The 21,243-nt window shown below is 36.7% G+C and overlaps 5 protein-coding genes across 7 annotated transcripts; 4 read left to right on the top strand and 1 right to left on the bottom strand.

Annotated features, from left to right (window-relative positions):
- The first annotated feature begins 3,384 nt into the window (after positions 1–3,384).
- On the top strand, positions 3,385–4,401 carry DET2 (3-oxo-5-alpha-steroid 4-dehydrogenase family protein). The gene has a single exon (XM_086248852.1). It carries the CDS (start codon positions 3,487–3,489, stop codon positions 4,261–4,263), a length of 777 nt encoding a protein of 258 aa, XP_086104978.1. The 5' UTR covers positions 3,385–3,486; the 3' UTR covers positions 4,264–4,401.
- Positions 4,402–5,363: 962 nt separating this feature from the next.
- On the bottom strand, positions 5,364–10,333 carry CAC3 (acetyl Co-enzyme a carboxylase carboxyltransferase alpha subunit). 2 transcript variants are annotated; one of them, XR_015122822.1, is made up of 12 exons: positions 10,117–10,333; positions 9,498–9,917; positions 9,337–9,411; positions 9,106–9,213; positions 8,780–8,940; positions 8,548–8,662; positions 8,310–8,464; positions 7,909–7,960; positions 7,759–7,827; positions 7,228–7,305; positions 5,965–7,154; positions 5,364–5,744 (listed from the first exon to the last, which is right to left on the bottom strand). XR_015122822.1 is itself a non-coding variant. In XM_086246503.1 (12 exons), the coding sequence occupies exons 2-11, from the start codon at positions 9,819–9,821 to the stop codon at positions 6,042–6,044; spliced, it is 2,250 nt and encodes a 749-aa protein (XP_086102629.1). In that variant the 5' UTR covers positions 9,822–9,917; positions 10,117–10,333; the 3' UTR covers positions 5,364–5,744; positions 6,020–6,041. The 2 variants fall into 2 exon arrangements, 1 of the variants encoding a protein (XP_086102629.1); XM_086246503.1 differs by having other exon boundaries at positions 6,020–7,154.
- Positions 10,334–11,486: 1,153 nt separating this feature from the next.
- On the top strand, positions 11,487–14,609 carry LOC147281499 (Cysteine proteinases superfamily protein). Of its 2 annotated transcripts, XM_086246505.1 has the most exons (9): positions 11,487–11,552; positions 11,637–11,790; positions 11,899–11,986; positions 12,086–12,149; positions 12,402–12,507; positions 12,637–12,691; positions 13,152–13,205; positions 14,007–14,094; positions 14,250–14,385. In XM_086246505.1, exons 1-8 carry the CDS (start codon positions 11,528–11,530, stop codon positions 14,079–14,081), a joined length of 621 nt encoding a protein of 206 aa, XP_086102631.1. In that variant the 5' UTR covers positions 11,487–11,527; the 3' UTR covers positions 14,082–14,094; positions 14,250–14,385. The 2 variants fall into 2 exon arrangements, with proteins under 2 accessions (XP_086102631.1, XP_086102630.1); XM_086246504.1 differs by lacking the exon at positions 14,007–14,094 and having other exon boundaries at positions 14,250–14,609.
- A 610-nt stretch (positions 14,610–15,219) lies between these two features.
- Positions 15,220–18,241, top strand: LOC147281500 (Josephin family protein). The gene is made up of 2 exons (XM_086247478.1): positions 15,220–15,680; positions 17,423–18,241. The coding sequence occupies exons 1-2, from the start codon at positions 15,432–15,434 to the stop codon at positions 18,020–18,022; spliced, it is 849 nt and encodes a 282-aa protein (XP_086103604.1). The 5' UTR covers positions 15,220–15,431; the 3' UTR covers positions 18,023–18,241.
- An 831-nt stretch (positions 18,242–19,072) lies between these two features.
- Positions 19,073–21,167, top strand: LOC147281501 (Reticulon family protein). Its single transcript, XM_086249028.1, has 4 exons — positions 19,073–19,397; positions 19,719–19,899; positions 20,513–20,724; positions 20,835–21,167. The coding sequence occupies exons 1-4, from the start codon at positions 19,331–19,333 to the stop codon at positions 21,002–21,004; spliced, it is 630 nt and encodes a 209-aa protein (XP_086105154.1). The 5' UTR covers positions 19,073–19,330; the 3' UTR covers positions 21,005–21,167.
- Positions 21,168–21,243: the final 76 nt, after the last annotated feature.

The raw sequence follows: 21,243 nt of genomic DNA on the forward strand, positions 1-21,243 counted from the left end.
ACCTAAATACCCTCATGCTGTTACACGTGACGTACCATTTGGAAGACACTTTATTATGACTAATCGTGTCAATTGATTTTGTTCGTCTCTGATAGTCTGATACCAAAATAAACAAACAATTATGTATTTAATTTTATTGTATTTCTTTACCTTATTATCTGACTCTCCTATAGTGATGTATTATGTTACTTTTCATAATCTTTATATAGAAACTGTATGTTCTTATTTAATTAAGTAGCAGAGTACATCCCTTTATATAGAGATAGGATAAGCTATAGGATAAGAACGTGAATCCTAATCAAAAAAAGCAACAAACAATTCAAATTTAAAACTAAGGAAACAAACTACCAATCGGCTAAACTATATCAGCTTTCAGAATTCAAATTCAAAAACCATATTATCCAATACTTTATTCTGCGTCAACTTTAAAAATTAAAATATATTGGTATGTAAACTAATATAAAATATGTTATTGACGGACAATATATCTTATAATTCGAATAATTTATTTTTCAATTATGCTTCAAAGATCATCTTTGCAAGTTGCAACCCTATTTACTTCCATTAGTTTCTTCTTTCATGTTCATATAGAAAAACCAGTTGCTGATCAACGTTACCTATCTGTCCACACAAGTAGCTTCATATGAGAAAGTGATCCAAGCACAGAACAAACTTAAGGTAAATATGAAGAGATGAAAAGATAGAAAGAGACACAAATTAAGAATGGACTAAAATAGTAACACAATGAAGTTGATGGCACGATCTCAAATAGAAAATCAACTGAGTTCTTTTCAGGAGGTTTCTACTTTAGAAGTCCTTTATGTGTAGGATCAAGGAACATATATATGGATCATCCCAAAGATAAGACCATCTGCCTCATGTGAAAGCTTTTCTGGAATGAATTCATTTAAAATCTCAATAACTTGAGGGAGCAGATAAAAGCTTTTCCACCTCACCTGATAAACATACCGAGAAAATCAATACCAGCAGAAAAGTAAACAGGTGGAATGAAGTTGGAGATCACACTAATCCAGAGTTATTGTTACATACCCTGAATGGTTCTAAGTCATATCTATAATAAGGAATCCTACTTTTGTAGGCAAGCACTTTTGCAGTTTGTTACTACTTAACAAGTTTTTAACTTGAAATAACTTCCAAATATAATCAATTCCAATTCATTAACTAGATTTTTTTTCACCAAACTCCCAAAATAGAACATACCTTATCATATCCTGGATGTGGCCTGAATGCTTCTTTTTTTTTTTTTTTTTGGTAAAATGGGGGCTGAGGCCCAAAAAAGTAAAAAACTAACTAACTACTAGGCTACTCTTGGACAGACCCAAGAGATCATGAGATAACAAAGGAGCACAAGCCAGAGGAGGCTCATCAGCCACACCGTTTCATTCTCTATAGATTTGAGAGACATGGCAATCTCAATCTCTTTTCAGCAGACCTTGGCAAGCAGTTACTAATGCAGCAAGAGGATGAAGACCTGAGACACCTTTGGTAAGAAGAAGCACTGCCACACTAGAATCTACTTCCACAAAAAGCTTTCTAAAACCCTCATCCCAGGCAAGCTTCAGACCATGATAAGGCCCCACAGCTCAGCAGAAAGGACCTCACCAATTCCTTGCGCACGTGCAGAATAACAGCAGCAGTATGCTTCTTTTAACTCTACACTCAACGGCAAACAGAGAAATAAAGAGTTATCAAAGCATGATACCAAGATAATCATCCAAACCATTAGGGCTTCAGTATTAGGTAACAAAAATCAAAACTCTCACAGCACTGACAATTCTGCATGATGTTTGAAATTGTTGGTTATTTTCGGAGTCTCTATATTGCATAAATTTGTTTGTATGTTTGTTTGTTTTTTTTTTTTTTTTTAACTTTCAAAAATTTGGCTAATTACATTCCATTCCAGACAAAAATTAGTGGAAATTTACTTTCTTCTTAGATTGAAATATATCTTGTTGTAATTAATTCATTGTGATACATTGGCTGTGTGTCTCCATCTTTGCTTAGTGTATCTAGTATAGTTTAGATAAAGTTGCAAGATCACGTCGTCTACTTTTCTGCAGAAATGCAAGAATGACAATGCTATCTCTTTTCCTTTTCCTTTTTTTTTTTTTTTTTTTTTTTTTTTTTTTTTTTTTTTTCAGAACCTCTTAAGCAGAAGCTCAAGATGGATGGATGGAAGGAAATGGAGAAGTAGGTCATGGTTTTAGCAGAACCTCGGGCCATTGGACGCTGGTTTGGCTTTATAATCACCTATATATTATGCTAATAAATGTAATGTGTAGTAGTCAGATGACAACTTTCACTGAAAATTGAGTTTGGTTTTGTAAGTTGGAAAGAATGATTGTCTCATGAGTTCAAAACTCATAAACCACAATTATTTGATTTATAATACTTATTTTGAGAACAATTATTATCATATGTACGCTAAATATCAAAAATTTGAATTATCTTTCGATTTAGAGCCTTCTTTTTTTGGGGTCAGGAATTAGAACCACATTGTTGATATATAACTTTAAATATGATTGATTTTTTTTTTTTTTTGCGGGATTATTCTTGCAAAGAAATAAATATTGTCTCAAATACTGTTTCAGATAATGCAAGTGCCTGATTTTTACTCTCCCTAAATGCCCTTTTGGTTGTCCACACCAAGTAATTGGGGGCATTGATCGACTACAATTAGGCTGAATTAGCTTACAAGACGATAATGGTTAAGCCTACTGATGGGCCGTTCAAGGAAAAATATGACTGACCCACTCAACATAGAAGATTCAAGCTTAATTGCGAGTCAAAAGAATACAATTATTTATATTATCTCAACTAATTATATTTGTATTAGAGATATAATCCATACAGAAGGGTACTAAAATTATTATTATAATATTTAAATCTCGACTAATATGATAATATTTTATTTGTTCATATAATCATATATGAGTATGAGTCTAGTTTATAACAAGTAGGAAATAAGTAAAAATCTCTCATATCATAGAGTATATGATATGACATCAGTTGGTATTCAAAATTTGGAAAAACACACTTGGTGCTTCAAGTTTTTTTTTGTTATACTTGAGAAAAACTTACCTATTTCTAGTGTGTACACCTATTATTTCTATTATTCTCATGCATATAAAATACACCAATTACACTTTAGCCCCCTCATTCACCAAAAAAAAATACACCAATTACACCAAAGTTTTACTCATTCTCGTTTTCTACTATCCAATTCCAATCCACTAAAGTGATTGACTTAACCCAATTTTGCGCAACCACCCACACTGGGTCCGAAACTCAAAAAGTATGCACCCACAAGGGCCACAACCAATAAGTTGATATACTTAGCAAAAAGAAAATCATTATGGCTTTTGACAATCACAATGACAATGTGAATGGTACGAAATTAACGACAAAGATATAACCTCGAAATTTGCAACAATCTGATCAAAGTAACCAACCCGATTTGTGCCTATGGCCTCAGAGCAGACCCTTTTCCACTACTGCCTGCTCAGTCTGTACCTCGCAGGACCCCCAACCTTCATAGCCCTCCGATTCCTCCAAGCCCCATATGGCAAGCACCGCCGTCCAGGGTGGGGCCCCACCATGTCCCCACCCCTGGCTTGGTTCCTCATGGAAAGCCCAACTCTTTGGCTCACCCTCTTACTCTTCCCCTTTGGCCTCCACTCTTCAAACCCCAAAGCCCTCCTCCTCATCACCCCATTTCTCTTCCACTACTTCCACCGCACCTGCCTCTACCCACTCCGCCTTTACCGGAATACCACCGCTGCCCAAGGCGGTTTTCCGGTGAGTGTGGCGGCGATGGCATTTGGGTTCAATCTGTTGAACGCTTACTTGCAGGCCAGGTGGGTCTCTCATTACAAGGATTATGAGGCTGATCGGGGGTGGTTTTGGTGGAGATTTGTTTGTGGGTTGGTGGTGTTTTTGTATGGGATGGGTGTGAATGTGTGTTCTGATAGGGTTTTGGTGGGGTTGAAGAGAGAAGGTGGAGGGTATAAGGTGCCCAGAGGAGGGTGGTTCGAGCTGGTGAGCTGCCCAAACTACTATGGTGAGATAGTGGAGTGGCTGGGGTGGGCGGTGATGACGTGGTCTTGGGCTGGCCTAGGGTTTTTCCTCTACACGTGTGCCAACTTGGTGCCCAGGGCACGTGCGAACCATAGGTGGTATGTGGAGAAGTTCAAGGAGGATTATCCCAAGGGCAGAAAAGCTGTAATCCCATTCTTGTATTGAATGAAGGCTTGAAGAAGTGGCACACGTTTTCGTTCCACATGTTTATTGTTATTGTTTTTCTTTTGTTTTAAGGCATTTGAAACATAATTTGATTTTTGATGTTGTGGTATAATGGTATTGAATGATAATTTTTGGGCATGGATGGTAGTAACATCACTTCATTGCTTTTACCGATAAGAAGATTCAGTGGACAAACTATGAACATGGTTAGTGTCGGTTGGTTCAAATGAAAGTTAAGCTCCTTTTGGGCTAATACAAAGGTTTTTGATTGAAGAAGGTATCTTTGGCGACTGGTTTGAATCGTTTCATGGTCACAAATTCATCAATAAATGTAAGTCCTATCGTTGCTTATATTCACATCTCTTGCAAAGCTTTCCCATTTACAAGGTGTTGTCTTTGATGTGATTAAATGTGTAATCAATAAATCTAATAGACTATTACGGGTAAGATCATTTAAGTTTAAGCAGTCTAACTTTTCTTCGGCTGCCTAATGATTATAAAAGCAACAGTAAAAATCAGGTGAATATATAACTATTTATTCACCTCCAAGTCTCCAACCAATGAGGAGTTGATGGGTAAAAACTGAAAAGAGTTGAAAGATGGGTTTTAAGTGTGTGGATGGATCTCGACTCTGAAAGTGAAAGATGTGACTTGAGAGATCTAAAGAGATTTAACTCAAATTGGCATCCCCAAATCTACCTATTAATACCTAACCTCACGAGTCACGACACACCAAGTGGTTCTTCAATAAAACAAAGCTTGAGCCTTCTTAATCAATATTCAGAAAGAAAAATATTGAAAGAATTGTGGATTGCCTGCATTCTTTTAAGAAAGATAAGTTCACATCAATTTCACACCTACATAAATCGCTATGGCCTGCAGCATATAAGCACAAAATCATGGCCGCCAAATTTTGGCCAAAGTGAAATTCTTGTGCCAAAGAACAAAAAGGAGAAAAGTTCAAAGCCGGGATTTTGCTCAGCAAAAACAATAGAGCATATCAGAAAGGGGTCAGCATATCAACAAGGTGCCAAAAAAATTATTCAGCAATGGGCCCTATGCAACTCATCGCATTGCCTTAATGATAAAAACAATGGGGGTTAAGAAAAGATAAGTAATGAAAGCAATTTATTAGCCTCCCCACACAATCTATACAAAGTGATCCGAATCTATAAAAAGAGAAACTGAAATTGTTTGAAGTCTATTTATATTATATTAAGAGGAATGCACTCAACCAAAAGAAAAAGGAACATCAATAAATTATGAAGTTCAGGCAGAAAATTATGGAGTTAAGATGTGTCTCCTTCTTGTTCCTTGTAGATGCAAAACTTGTAAGCTATTGCAAGATGTGGATGGAGCTAAAAGGCAGTAGCAACAGCCGAAGGTTCCCTATTTGTGCACTTCAGACAATCACTTCCATCTGTTTTGAACAATCCTCTCTCCGGCACCGTATCAGCAACAATCTGACTAAAGGAGAAGTACTGCAGAAAAGCATAAGCTAATGAGTTTAAATAAAAATTTGGACTCCCCAATAAGAAAAATGCTACTGTAACTGAGAAACTAAGTTACCAAATAATCTACTCAGTTGTTCCTACGCATTTTGCACTTAAAATTTGTGATTTTAACATTCAGTGCAGGTTTGCAGACAGGCAAATTACCAAATGATAAGGAGAAGGGAAAAATGTAATGTGTGCCACTCACATTAAAGAGGGAGAGGGAGAGAGAGGACAAACATTATAAAATAGGATGAACTCACATTCAACTCTATTCTAGATTCATCAAAAGACATAGACTTCATTTGGATTTTCCTTTTTCAAACTTCCATCCAATCCAACAGAAGATTCAATGGTTTTGGAAACCTCAGTCTTCAGCTTCTCATGCTTCTCTTTTAGGTTTGAAGATTCCACAGCTGCTGCTAAGCTTTGTTTGATTTGTTGCTCCAAAGCCAAAATTCTGTTTTTGGTTGCTAGATCAGGTGTCTTCCCTGCCTTTGCTACCTCCAACTTTAGTAGCTCAATTTTGTCCTTGAGGTCTGATGAATTGACAACATTTTCAATCCTGTCATTGATTTCTTCATTCAATTCTTCTATCTTGCTCTCAACTTCTGAGGGCAAAGTCTCCTCAATTGGTTCTTTTGATCTTAACTCAACATCCAAACCCAGGGACTTGAGAGCATCAATAAATTCTAACTCTATCTCTTTCTTCAATTCCACAATTTTTGCCTTCAGGCTGTCATCCAAATCATCAAATTTGTCCAAACCAGTATTTTCAACTTCCGCTCTAACTGCCTCAACTTTCTCCTTAACATCTTGCCGACCCATGATCTCGTTAAATTTCTTGTTAATTTCCTGCTTCAATGTTGCAGCCTTGTTGTTCTTCTCTGCAAGATCATATGCTTTTGATAGTTCTTTCAACATGTCAAGTTTATGTTTTAGGTCTTCATAATTAGGAGCTGATGACAGGGCCTGGTTGAATTCATCCCTAAGCTTACCAATCTTTTCTTTTAGACCTGGATGCATGAGTTGGTCCTGTGAATTCACTTTTGAAAATTCTTCACGCAATGTCGCAAACCTGTCTTTCAAGCCCAGGGCTTTAACTGCCTCAGAAAATTCATTATCAACCTCCTTTCTCAGTTTTTCTATCGTCTCAGTCAGAGGCAACATTGGAGGCTCATTAGAGGATTCCTTGGCTTTCAAAATTTGCTGTTTCACCTTTTCAACCTCACCCTCCAAATCCAAAACTGGAGTCTTTACAGTGATGGGTTCATCTTTCTTTTTCATGTTCTTTTTCTTCTTTGGATCAATAGGGATTCCTTCTTGAAACCCACCAATTTTTCGGAACTTCTGACTGCGATGCTTTAATAGTTCTTGTGTATCCAGCTTCTCAAGCTCCTAAAGAAAATCAAAGACATACATTAGGATATGATTGCATGTATTTAATTTTTGCAGAAGAAGAGGCACTTACATCCATTTCTTTGTTAATTGCATTTTTTATCTGTTGAGAGGTCCACGAGGGATCTGCATGTGCACCACCAAGTGGCTCCTGTTAAATGTAAGAAAATAAATAAAATCTTTAGATGCCTCATCAGCAACAATGAACAATTATTAAAAAAAACAAAAAAAATTCTAATAAATCAGACAACAATCTTTCTTCGCATAGCAATGTTTCCGATGACAGGGATGAGTTTGGATAAAGAAATAAAAACATGAAAAAGATTTGAGTCAAGAGATCTGCATGTCACCATCAAGTAAAGATTAAAACAAGAACAATTCCATAAATTAGACAATGATTTTTCTTGATATATCAATGTTCCCAAAGACGGGGATTAGTTTGGAAAAGATATAGAGGAATGTTATCAAGCTCACCCCATAGGGTGCTGCAAAAAATTTGAAACAACAATGTTATCAAGCTCCCATTTTTCTTCCCCATATTAGAATACCTAAAATAAAAGAAAAAAAACATATAAAGTTGAAACAGAAGGTTTGCGATGCATACAGGGATGATGCCATCTGCAATTTGCAGCTTGCACAACTCAGTTGCAGTAATTTTCAGCTTTTCAGCTGCCTGCAGAGAAAAAGAAGATTTCAACAGTCTATAATCAACTCATCAATTAAAGACAAGACCAATAGTGAACATTGTATAAACCTTTGGAGAAGCTTTGGAACTCTTCCACAAGATTGCAGCACATGCTTCTGGACTAAATATGACACGAACAGAGACAAACCAGAAGAAAAACAAATAAGTTTAAAGCTTACATAGAACAGAAAAACAGAAACAAGACCGGCAGTAATCTACTTAAATATAAGGCTCAATATTTCAGAACTAATGATCAGAAAATATGGAATTAATTCAGATATATGGCCTATAATGTCTCCCTCCTTCCAGGTAAGTGACCCTTGAGAGTTAAATCTTACAAAGCCAATATATCAAGTACACCACCACTTGAGAATCATTTAGCTGCATGAAAAATGAGGAAAAGACAAGCACATTTCCATATTATAACTGCCCTAAGAGATGCAACCAGAGCAAAGCCAAACTCAAATTACCTGGCAACATAAAACACTGCATTTTCAAGCATTAATAATTTATTAGCACATCCAATGGCAAGAGCACCACCAGAGCCACCTTCCCCAATGACAATCGAAATAATTGGTACCTTCAGACCGAACATAGTCCGCAAGTTGTGAGCTATAGCTTCACCCTGGATGTTTGTAACACAAACAAATTAGACGACCCAGTACTACAAGAGATCTATGTGAAATTTAAAGGGCAGCTATCACATACTTGGCCCAGTTCCTCAGATTTAAGGTCTGCATATGCACCAGGGGTATCAATGAAAGTAACAATGGGGAACCCATGGTGATCTGCATAGTACATCATGCGCAGAGCCTTCCGGTAACTACATGAATATAAATGTTCCAATATTGTAAATTTGGAAGTCATATTGAGTTGAACACAAAAGCTAATGTTATATATCTTATTACTAAAATGCACAAGTATCGATCTTTTGACGTACCCATGGGGAGTAGGCATCCCGAAGTTACGCATAATGTTCTCTTTTGTATTTCTACCTTTCTGGTGACCCATGAACATCATCCTTCTACCATCTATACTTCCTATACCGGTGACAATAGCAGGATCATCATACCCTGCCCGGTCCCCATGAAGCTCTACAAACTGTACAAGAGAAAATAAAGAAAATATTTAAAATATAATAATTTCCAGCACTGGTAAACCCACTAATTGACTTTTTCTTATTTTTTCCAAAAAACAAAAACAAGTAAGGATCAAATTGACATTATGCATATAGTCTCCAAGCAATTGGAGCAATGAGTACCAGACCTTATCAGTAATGCTAAACACATGATCAAGGAATGTTGGCCTGTTAGGATGTCGTGCAATATTCACACGTTGTATGGGAGTCAGATTCGTATATAAATCCTTTAAAGCCTGAAATAAGAAAAAAAATTAAAAGTTTAGAACGAGAAACTATTTTAGTTATGATGTACCAAAATCTTTACTTTAGCTACAAATTCTCCAACCCATCGAGAAGCATGCATTTAATCATCAAACCTGTTGGTATTTGTTCTCCAATGAAATAATTTGATCACTGAAGTCCAGCCCAGTTTCATTAGCCATCTTCCGCACCTGCGCCCAACAAGTGTCTCATTAAAGCAAAAGCAAAAAGATTTCTGGAACAAACGAATAAACGTAAACCACTACAAAGGGCTTACATCAATGATCTTCTTTTCGATATCAACGAGCGGCTTCTCGAAGGGCAAAGTAACCGGCTTTGGCTTCTCCTTCAGCGGCTTGAAGTGGGAGAGATGAGTAAGCACTCCGCCTTTGACATTCGGATCCGGATCTGCAGGCCACGGGTAATCGTGCTTCTTCACCTTCCTGAGCTTCGCGACGACCGCAAAGTTCCTCCTCATGCCGATTCGCGCCCTTCCTAGGGCTCTCAAAGGAACGCCATTGACACCGTTACTGGAGCTCCGGAAAAGATCCGAAGCGGAAGCTTCGGCGAATGCCAATGGAGAATGAGTTATCGAAGCCATTCTCCGAACCCGAAATAGCTAATTGCTTGAAATTATACACTGCTTTCGCCAATCGGATCTCCAATTCTCAAAATACAGCTCCAGAAAATTGTGTACCTGCAAAAAGTAGCAATAGATTGGAGCAAAGAGTAAAACTTTTGCCGAAACAATCCAAGTAGCTGAGCTGATTCTCTATCATTCCAAAAGAAAAACAAACATGCAGGAAACAAAACCTAATTCGAGCATTCCAATTAAGAAATTCACAAAATTTTTGGAGCAAAGAGCTGAGAAGCTGAAACTTTCTCGGAAAATTTACCCGAGATCAAGAGAAGAGAGAAAAGGATCTGAAAGCGCTTTGCTTGGTGAAGAGAATGGGCCGGAGGGAGAGAGACGAGTGTTATTAAGCAATGCGAGAGAGAGAGTTGGCGCTTCGTGGAGATCGTCAGGAGACAGCGACAGACAGAGTTTTGGGGTTTTGTTTGGAGAGAGTGTTTTTGGGCGATACTTCTTATGTTTGTGACTTGCGAGTTATGGGTGAGTTGAAAGGGGGGAAAAGAGCTGAGTTATAAAGAGCCAGCTTTTTCGGTTGGGCAGTTAAATATAGCCTTTCTTGCTTTGCTTTGCTTTCTTCTTCGTCCTCGCACGTGTGTTTTTCCTCTTGCGCACGTGACTTCACTCGATGCCTTCGATGGCAACTCTCCTAGGGCTCCTCTCCTTTCTTTGATTTTCCCCTTATTAATCCAACTATTATTATTTTATTATTATACTCTTACAATCTTTATTTTTTCGGTGCTCATACTCTTACTATCATGAACTCTTGCATTAGAGCATAATATTTACTACATTGTTACTATTGAATCAATTTGCCCTTCTCATTTGATATTTAGTATTGAGATTAGTGTATTAAACCCAAAATCTCAAGTATATGGAAAAATATATTTAACCCTTAAAGTTACAAGTCTTTACTGTTGTATGTTGAACTTGATTGATATAAATTCAAACACTTATGTCATAGTATTGACAAGCTTCACCTTAAGGTGCATTAGAGAGACAGCTAAATGTTTAAGTCTTAAATTTGAACCTTGTAAATTTATAACAAAAATTATATTAAAATTGTGTTAAAGAGTTACCACTTAACCTATTTTACCAAACAAGTCTACACCTAGCTAATTAAGGAGGTGTAATAGGCTTATGGCCATAAAGCATGACCAAGAATATGGAGCAGATTGTGCCGGCGCCAATTTAGTGGGAGGTGGCGTGATGTGAATGGAAAATGGAAATTCTCAGGTTTGGTTTGGTTAGGTGGTGGTTTGCAGATTGTGTTACGGCTTGTTGATTCCCTCCTATTATTAAAACTCTAAACATGCAAGAAATTTAATAAATTTACAGTAGTCAAAGTTTTGGGTTTTGACATCGTTATTCACAATTAACGTCATTAATTTCAAGTTGATTCTCTCTTTTCCTATTTTTAATTAAAAAGTAAAAATGAGTATGATACGGGAGTAACCAATCGGATCTTAAACTACAAATTAGACTCACAAAGACCAAAATCAAATGGCCTCCGTCCAGCTCCTCATTCTAAACGACTTCGTTTCCTAAGTCACCACCGAAACGACGCCGTTCCGCGTTACACGCATTTGCTTAATTGCTTTATCTGGAGTTCGCTTCACAATTCACTCACAGACTCACAGTCGTCGTCGTCGTCGTCGTCCCTCGGCAGTGTTTCCATGGCGGACACCAAACCTTCTAACGGTAATCTCAGTCTTCTCTCAAGCCTCACAGCTCTCACTTTCACTCTCATTCTATATTTATTTTCATATGTGTCTTGTGCGGCAGAGGCTGTTCTCGAGCAGCTGAAGAATGGAACCGCTCAGTTTGAGCTCGTCTCCTCCCTCGTTCTCTCAATTTCAAGTTCACATTCTCAGGCGAACCCCACAGCGTTGTTCGGAGACTACAGTCACCGATTCTTTGCTAGAATTGGACCGTCACTGTAATTTTCACACTGTATTCTTTAAGATTTTAAATTTCTGCATATTTTTGTATAATTTCATAAACCTTAAACCCTAATCTAAATCGCGTACCTTTTTTCTTTTGACAGAGGCAGAGGGTCGTCGGCCATGAGGAAAGTCGAAAGCTATTCCGTGCAGAAAGTTACTGGTGACGGACGCTGTCTATTTCGTGCACTGGTATTTGAGAATTGCACATCTAGTTTAGTTGAGATTTACAAACTAGTAAATTATGCTCTCTCTCTCTCTCTGTGTTTCTCACTCTAAAATCTTAAACAGGTCAAAGGAATGGCTTTTAATAAAGGGGTTGCTCTTAGTCCAAGGGAAGAGAAAGTGGATGCAGGTAGGTAAATGCTGGATATGTATAAAAGTTCTTATTGTTCAATGTGGATTTCAATAATATATAACTTAATTGATAAAAATCCTTACAAGCATTACTGTGTTTATTTCATTCTATGATATCTGAATGTATTGGAATTCACAACCTCTTTATGAAGAGAAACAATTCATAACCTCTTTACGGAGTAGACTTTTTCTTTGATATTATTTTTAGAGGTAATTTAGAATGACCAAGTAAATTACTATGAAAATATAGACGAACTACGGATGGCTGTGAAGGAGGTTATATGTGAAGATGACGAAGAACTCCCCAAGTATGAAGCAGCTCTGGTGGCAATAACTGTTGATGAATCCTTAAAACGGTAAACCTCTATCTTTTCTAGTGACTATGGAAGTTCTTTTACATTTCGGTCTTATGGCAGGCCGCAGTTGCTTTAGCATGTCCTTGTGATGGAAATTAATCTAATATATCTGTAAATGTTTTTCCATAGTTACTGCCAGCGCATCAAAAGACCTGATTTCTGGGGAGGAGAGTCAGAGCTCCTGGTCAGTACTTTTGATTCATTTATTTATGTGTGTGTGTGTATTTTGCATCTCAATCTTCAACCTCTATTTTGTTTCTTCCATTTTGTCGTAGTATGTATTATATAGTTTGTATCATTGGATTGTCAGGTTATATCAATCAAGTAGACATTATTTTGCGTAGGTGGTATCTTAAGTTAACTAATCATTTATGAGAATATAGCCTTCAACTAAAGGCTATTGGTCCCTGAATATGAGATTTACATACGATGGGAGTTAGTGTTTTAAACCAAATGCAGAAGAAGATGGCTTATAATTAGCATGGATTTGGACTGTGAATGTCAAAATCTTTTGTCTTGTCTTGTGGAACAGAAGTACAATTTCACACATTTTTGTTGCTATAATTTGTTTTCTCACTGTTGTTTCTGTGATTGTTGAATTTGACTCTCTCTGTTTATGTGACCTGTGACCTTCCATAATGCAGGTGCTTTCTAAGTTGTGTAGGCAGCCAATCATGGTTTACATACCAGAGAATGAGGTATATTTTTCACTGTACAGTCTATCTTTGTTGATGCCAATGTATCTTTTTAGTTTGAGAGGTAGACTTTGCCTAAAAAAGTATATTTCTAATTTTTTGGGTGTCATGTTGAAATTCCTGTAATAAAAAAATATGTGTTTCTTAACTCTTAAGTAGGTACTTAGTGAAATAGAAGGATGAATATGATTGTCACATATATTTACGGCTGGTGCATCCCATTGATGACATAATCAGGTATTGCGTAGTGCATTAATAAGTTGGTCTAGATAGTAATTTAGGCCATTAAGAAGGAGATAGCAAAGGAAATAAGGATGTATTGCATTAAAGGAAATGCTCATATCTCATAGGCATTCTTCGCAAATTGGACCACAGAATTTAAGTGCAGAGTGGAATAGAGTTGGCCTTGATTGATATAAGGTGCTAGACCTTACAAAAATTATAATGGGTTTTACAAGTGAGGTAGGCACTGAAACTCTCAAGAGGATGGAAGTGAGTGTCATATTGATTGATTACCTGGACATACATTAGTTAGTAAAATCAGGGTGTGCCTCTGCTCTGTTATATTTGAAAAAAAGAGAGAATATGATGCCTAGCGTGAAAGACTTGCTATGAGTTAGGGGCATAAAAATTAACAGGCAAAAGGTTATGATCTCCTGATATGACTGTTCACCAATTTCAATTTCTGATGTCAATAAACTCCGGTAAGCCAGCAGTAGTCTACTAGTCTTTATAATTGCACTGTTGAGATACTCAAAAGTCAAAACTGACCTAAGAGCTCCAAATTATTGACTTGTCTAGCAGTTTGTAAATGGACTATCATCATTCATTTTTTCCACCTATACAGTAGCACATACTCTTTTGACATTGACTAGCTGATATAGTTTTGAAGGTGGAGATTCTTAGCATTGTACATTTTGGTAGCTATGCTATGCTTTATATCTATTTTAGCAGCATGTTTTCCCTTCAGTCAATGGATTGTGGCATTGTGCTGTGACTTCGACTTATACTCTTTGTAGTTGTAATCTGTTGTTAATTTAATTGCAGCACACAAAGGGTGGATGGGGTTCCGGTTTCATTCCCATTGCAGAATATGGAAGCGAGTTTAGTAAAGGTTCTATAAACAGAAAGCCCAGGAAGGTTGTGAGGCTCCTGTACAGTGGCAGGAACCATTATGATCTGCTTGTATGATTTGTATTCAAGAAAGATACAAAATTAAATAGAATGATAATGTAGTTTTGTATTTTTGTATTAATAATTAATTGATTAATTAATTTTTGAGTTTCAACATCTCCTTTGAGATGTTGGACTGCACTAAATACAATGAAATGTAAACTAATAATTCGAACTTGAGAATTTTCCCAACAAAATAGAGGAAAATACCAATAACTTGGTAGTTTAATCCAACATTCTCAACCAATTTTGATATGATTTGATTCGGTTTCGAAAACCGAAGGTCCGAAATGTATACAACTTCTCTATGATTTAAAAAATTAAAAGTGAAATTATTTTCAGTAACTCCCTTCCAAATATTCAGCAAGCAAGATGCTCATTTTCATTTCGTTTTTAGGATAGCTGGCCAATATATAATGCTATTAATTACTACTTTGATTGATTGGTCAAAGTGTAAAACCTATATCTAGGCATTTTAAAAAAAAAAAGAGAAAAAAGAAAAAGAAAAAAAATGTTCGTTGTTTACAGTTAACTGGATCTTTGTTGATGTGAACATTCATATATTTGGTATGTTTTTTTCCTTTATGAGAACCGACCAAACAATAAAACCCTAAACACAAACAGCAGGGTGAGAAAAGAACGAACCTTGTCTTGGCGCGTCTTTACACGTGTCTTACAGTTCCTTCATTCCTTGTACGTGGTGACTTATAACGTCTCCGTCTCAGCAAAAGCAAATCACATTCACAGACACAGAGATAATTAGATATAAAAGTGTTTTTATTTTAATTTTATTTTTTATACAAGACAGATAAAAAAACGAAAAAATTCCATAACAAGAAATAAGAAAAGAAAAAAAAGAGCCAATATATCTTTCATTCATTCATTGCTTCTCGTTTAGGCATCAATCCTCGTAGGCTCATCTTCAATTCAATTCTTCACCCCCCTACCAAATATACCGATACCAAGTTACCGACGCAGAGACACACACATACACACAGAGACAGAATCTAGGGTTTGCCTTTTTCTCTGAAAGAGATATAGAGAGAGAGATTGATAATGGAAGGAGCGAGCAATGGAGGGATGTTGTACCACGAGGTACAAGAGTCGAAGCTGTGCGCGGTGCACTGCGTCAATACGGTGTTACAGGGGCCGTTCTTCTCCGAATTCGATTTGGCGGCGCTGGCCTCCGATCTCGATCGCAAGGAGCGCCAGATGATGCTCGTCGAGGGTGGCTCCCACGCCGCCGGCGATTTCCTCGCCGAGGAGTCCCACAACGTCTCCTTGGACGGCGATTTCAGTATTCAGGTTCCCATTTCAATCTCAATTCCAATTCCAATTCATTTCTCTGTCTATAAGAAAAGTTTGGATTTTTCTGTTTGGAACTCTCGCATTGCCTTCAAGGTTATTGCTTTCACTATTGGCTTCCCTGTAACTATTGCATAGACTTTTTCCTTTTACGCAAACCTGCTTAATTTTACTGGTTTATTGTATAACTAGTAATCCTTTTACAGGATCAGTTGTGATTTATCGTATGAATCAGTGATATGAAATTTTTTATTACACCAAGTAAATGGGTTTTTGAATTTTAACTTTGAGTTAACTGGAGGAAGAACAAAACTTTGTTTGTCTAACATTTTGATTCTACTGAGTGTCTGTTCGCTTTTACAGAAAAATAATGTTCTTCATTTGGTTTTCCTTATTATTTCTCCTCATGGGATTTGTATTATTAGTTTCCATCATTAAACTGTGTGAAAAGCCCTGCAATTTGGCTTTTAGAAAAATAGATTAGGTCCTTCTGAAATCTTTAGATTATTATAAGGAGGAGTAGTTTGCTCCCTTTATTCTTTGAGTGCCTTTTGAGAAGGGTTTCTGGAATTTAATACTATATAAAGCCATGTTAAATTGGGTTTGTTCTTGGAGTGGTTTGTGGTGGCAAGTATGCCTTGAACCAAATGCTGATCAACGTCACATGCTTGTTTCAATAGAGCTGATAGTAGAGCAACGAACTTGATAATTGATTATTATGTTTTGAATTAGTGATAAAAGAGTTCTGGGGCATAGTTGTCTAATGTGTATTAATGATAATGATGATGATATCATTGTGATGCTTTGGTAAGTGAAACTTGTAAAGCGTAGACTGACAATTCTTGATTTTAAGTTATTGCACGTTTTTTTCAGGCCTATAATTTTATTTTTAAAAAAAATTTGAGAGTAACCTACACTATGATTTACCTCATAGAAGACAAAATACTTACCTTGGGCTTGGTAATAAACAAAATTAGGTTTTACCCCTGTGTCTCCCAGTCATGAATTTCTGGTAGAAAATGTGTTCTTCCTCGAGGGGTATTTTTCTAGTTTTCACGCAAGTGCATTGCACATCAGGTTATTCATCAATGCAAGCTTGTAGACCACTTGATCATTTGGACTTGATGATTATACTTTAACGAGTTTTGATACACCCATGGGGAGTGCAACTTTCACCAACCTGAGCAGATTGAGTTTATCCCACCGGACTTATGGGCCTATTTTGGTTTTTTTTTTTTTTTTTTTTCTAGCAAATTGAGGAAGGAAAAGTATTTTGGATGTTATGATGGAAAAGGAAAAATGAGCTATTAGAAATTAAGGTTCTTTTATCTGGACTTGTTTGCAAGTTATTTATCTTGAACTAGATTCCTCTTCTGATTTTCCTTATATATGAACAGGATTTTGACTTTTATTGTCAATGAGACCTCATTTGCAAAACAATGATAACAAAATTAAGAAAAAAATTTAGTTGCATAGCATTATGTTTTCCCTTCATGTGAAATCCATGTTTGGTTGGACTTATAATTATGTGGTTTGCTGATGGATTTTAAAAAAGGGGAGGTGGGAACCAAATAAGTCGGGAAGTGGATTACAAAGAAACATTTATGGTTGGTTATTTTTCATTTTAATTGAATTTGTAATACTAGATTTGCACTTTCATTATTTTTCCCGCAAGACTATTGCTCCACAAGAGATGCCAGAATTTCCATGATTTGACAAACCATTGAAGTTTTCATTTGCAGGTTCTACAAAAGGCTTTAGAAGTTTGGGATCTGCAGGTCATCCCCCTTGATTCTCCAGTTGCAGAGCCTGCCCAGATTGATCCTGAGCTGGAAAATGCATTTATCTGTCATTTGCATGATCATTGGTTCTGTATCAGGAAAGTGAATGGAGAGTGGTATAATTTTGACAGTCTGTATGCAGCCCCACTGCACCTCTCAAAGTTTTACCTTTCAGCCTATTTGGACACACTAAAAGGCTCTGGTTGGAGCATTTTCCTGGTGAGAGGAAACTTCCCAAAAGAGTGCCCCATATCATCCTCTGAAGCTTCGAATGGTTACGGGCAGTGGCTTTCACCTGAAGATGCTGAGAGGATAACTAAATCCTGCAACTCCACAAATAATGCTCCACCTCAGAGAACGAATGGGGCTCAACAACCATCAGATCAATTTCTATCAACTGAGGAAGCGGTATTGCTTTCAGAAATGGAAGATGAGGACTTGAAGACTGCAATAGCTGCCAGTCTTATGGATTCTTCCTCGGCCATGGCCAATGTTGGAGCTGGCAACCCTCAGAGCGAAAGTTCAGACACTCAGAATGAAAGCAAAGAGAAAATTGCTTGAGAAAAGAAAAGTACATTCTTTTTAAGATTTTATGTTTCCTGGTTGAGGACAATGATCCATGTCAGGTTAGATAGTTGACTTATATCCTTGGCGCATGGTCATTGTACTTTGCAGCATATACATCTCCATCATACTTTGTGAACTCCGAAATTTAAAATTGTAAAAACTTGGAAGAAATAACCTCCCAGCTTTTTTATTGGATATTTACAGTTTTTGACCTCTGGTAATGGTTCTTATGGGCTCATAGTGTTGGGGGTTCATGAATTGGTTCTTTCTTCATTGCTGTGTAATCATAAGAATTAAAGTACTACTACCTATGTTCCATCATTTCATTCCTACTCCAAGTTTGCACTTCCTGGAATGATATTTTGAATGAGCTGAGAAATAAAATATTGTATATGTTAAATATGTAATTCTAAACATCTAAAAAAACACTGGCAGAAAAACACCTAAAAATCTTCTTTTAAAAAAAATATTAAATGAAATTCAACGACATTTCAAAGTTTATCAAATATTTAATATTTAAATAAATAAATTTGATATGCATACTTATTCTGACTTTATGAGGTGTTTGAAGGAATAAGTATTTAGTTATTTACCGCTAGTGCCGACCAACATGGCCCCGCAAGTGCCGACCAACGAAGTTGTGGGGACGATAATACCCTCGAAAGATCCTCTGGATGAGCTTGAAAGCGAAGGCAACCTTCAGTAAATGACAGTAATACCCTTAAATGTTGTACTCACTGAAGAGTGAGGAAGGAGACACGGAGGTACTGGTAAGGTAAGAAAAGCAGCAAACCGGAGCAGCAGTACAGTGGTCAGCTTACTCATTCAACCAAGGAATTTCTTTCTTTCCTTAGTCTCTCTGTAATTATATGTAACTTGTAAGTAATAATTGTTTGTGTCATAGAATTCAAGGAAAATTTTGTGTATTTTGGGCCTTTTGGCCAGAAAAAAAGAATTCAAGGAAAATATAGTAAAAAACTATATACGTTCTTTGTACATTTTGTAAGAAAATAAAAGAAGGAAATAAAAGCAAGAAAAAGCCATGAGAAGCCATGACGCTTTTTAGCTTTTAGGCTGGAAGCTGAGTCTGTGACCACCAACCGCACCTTTCAACAGTCATCCATAATTCCATTTATATACATTTTTATATAAATGGGACACAGAAGAATGAGAAGAGTTGAATAAAAGGGCCAAGAGAACCCATTGTTTCTCTTTTACTGAAGATCATCCCAAAGCCACCTCGTTTTTGGGTCCTAGAGATCTGAATTGGATTCCAGGTTGGATTTTTCGGTTTTGTATCCAATGGGTTCATCGGAACGAATGTTTTGCAGGCAAAGAACCATTCATGAGATCCTCGGAGGAGGTTTTGGTGAGTCATGTTCATCACTTTGTATGAATCTCTCCCACTTTTTGATCATGGGTTCTGTTCTTTCAGTTCTTAAAGTTTCGAAGGTTTATTCAAATTGTCATCCAATACTGGACTCCTCTATTTCAGTTCACCTCCAAAAACATGCTTCAGAGTTCAATATAAATTTGATAAATGTAGGATTAATTTCGCATTGGTGTTGCACTGTATGTAATAAGGATGCATACATCTAAGAAGAATATGAAAAACTTGGTCTTTGATCCAATGACAAATTTCGATTTAGGATTTATGGGTCTGATAATCCATGCTTTTCTGTTTGTACAGTTGCAGATGTGATTCTGTGGAGGCAGAAAAATCTGACTATATGGATACTGGTAGTAACTCTAGCTGCTTGGGTGGTGTTTGAGAAGTCTGGTTATACTCTGTTCTCTCTCGTCTCTAGTGTTCTTCTCCTCCTGATGGTCATTTTCTTTCTCTGGGCTAAATCTGCAGCCATTCTTAACCGGTAAAAGAAAATTGTGCTCCTTGCCTTCTTGGCTAACTAGATGCTATTGGTGCCTCTTTGAACTTATGACAGTCGTGATTTTAAGCTTTTTTTCCTGGATTTTTCATGATGACTCCATTTTTAGTAATAACTGTTCTACGATTGATTTGGTTGTTATTTGTTCAGTTTGTGCAAACTTTCGTTCTTCATCCAAAATAACTTACAAAGCTACAAATGCAAAGCTTTCATTATTAGACACTCTTGATGAACTCTCTTAAATTTGTTTGTTGTTCTAAATAATGTCAAATTTTGAATGCATGGCTAGGATGATTGGAGAATACACTTTTGAGCTCTGGACAATCCAGAAGGTGACTATTCTTGATCATCTGCAATCTTCTGATTCAGTGCACACACTGCTAAAACTTTTAAACTTGGTGCATCATTTTCTCCTCATCTTGCTAGTTGCTACTCAGCCAAAGATGTTTCATCTCTTACTGATTTTATCGGAACCTTTTCTTAGATCTTAGAATGATTAGGACATGTTATGTCAACATGCATAATCAAATACGTATTTCCTTTTTGTCGATTTGTTAGAAACTTATGACTCAGTTGTACCTTCCTTCCTTGTGAACAGACCAGCTCCACCCCTGCCTGAATTGCAGTTATCAGAAGAAATGGTAAATGAAGTGGCAGCTATCATCCGCATTCGTGTAAATGCTTTTCTCTTGATTTCCCGAAATATTTCCCTGGGTAAGGACTCAAGATTGTTCTTCAAAGTAGCTGCATTCCTCTTGCTGATTTATTTTGTTGGTGGCTTGACTGATTTCCTTACTTTGGGCTACACCAGTAAGTTTCATTTTTATTGGGTTAAGTTTAATTTCTCAAAGTGGATTAAAGACATCACCAGTTTCAAATGCTGAAATTTGAGTTGATTCTTTTGTTTTCCTTTGTGGCAGGCCTTGTCATTGTTCTAACAATTCCAGCCCTCTATGAGAGGTTTGAAGATTATGTGGACAAGTATGTCATGATGGGGTACAGGAAATTGCTGCAATTGTATGTCAAACTAGATGAAGAACATGTGAACAAATTTCAGAACTGGGTTCTGGAGAAGAAAAAACTAAGTTGATTTCTTTCTCTTTCTCTCTCTTAATTTAATTTAAAACTTTACTCTTTTTTTTCCTATTGGGGTTAAGGCCATGTGAGTGCTAAGGTCGTGGGGTGTGGCTGATTTTTTTCTTATTTTGTTTACTTTCAAAATGATATTTTCCTCTCTGTTTATCCTTTATTCCTTTCCTTCTTTCTTTTTTTTTTTTTTTTTTTTTTTTTTTTTTTGCTTTTTCCCCAATTATTAATTTTTGTGCCACG

This window comes from Dryas octopetala, chromosome 6 (assembly GCF_963921425.1).
Source record: "Dryas octopetala chromosome 6, drDryOcto1.1, whole genome shotgun sequence".
NCBI lineage: Eukaryota > Viridiplantae > Streptophyta > Magnoliopsida > Rosales > Rosaceae > Dryas > Dryas octopetala.

Coding starts and splice junctions, on each gene's coding strand:
- LOC147281501 (XM_086249028.1), top strand. CDS start 19,331: ATGGGTTCATCGGAACGAATGTTTTGCAGGCAAAGAACCATTCATGAG. Junction 19,398..19,718: donor GATCCTCGGAGGAGGTTTTG/GTGAGTCATGTT, acceptor CTGTTTGTACAG/TTGCAGATGTGATTCTGTGG. Junction 19,900..20,512: donor TCTGCAGCCATTCTTAACCG/GTAAAAGAAAAT, acceptor CCTTGTGAACAG/ACCAGCTCCACCCCTGCCTG.
- CAC3 (XM_086246503.1), bottom strand. CDS start 9,821: ATGGCTTCGATAACTCATTCTCCATTGGCATTCGCCGAAGCTTCCGCT. Junction 9,412..9,497: donor TCGAAAAGAAGATCATTGAT/GTAAGCCCTTTG, acceptor TGTTGGGCGCAG/GTGCGGAAGATGGCTAATGA. Junction 9,214..9,336: donor TGGAGAACAAATACCAACAG/GTTTGATGATTA, acceptor TTCTTATTTCAG/GCTTTAAAGGATTTATATAC.
- LOC147281500 (XM_086247478.1), top strand. CDS start 15,432: ATGGAAGGAGCGAGCAATGGAGGGATGTTGTACCACGAGGTACAAGAG. Junction 15,681..17,422: donor ACGGCGATTTCAGTATTCAG/GTTCCCATTTCA, acceptor TTTCATTTGCAG/GTTCTACAAAAGGCTTTAGA.
- LOC147281499 (XM_086246504.1), top strand. CDS start 11,528: ATGGCGGACACCAAACCTTCTAACG. Junction 11,987..12,085: donor GCTGTCTATTTCGTGCACTG/GTATTTGAGAAT, acceptor AATCTTAAACAG/GTCAAAGGAATGGCTTTTAA. Junction 13,206..14,249: donor TTTACATACCAGAGAATGAG/GTATATTTTTCA, acceptor ATTTAATTGCAG/CACACAAAGGGTGGATGGGG.
- DET2 (XM_086248852.1), top strand. CDS start 3,487: ATGGCCTCAGAGCAGACCCTTTTCCACTACTGCCTGCTCAGTCTGTAC.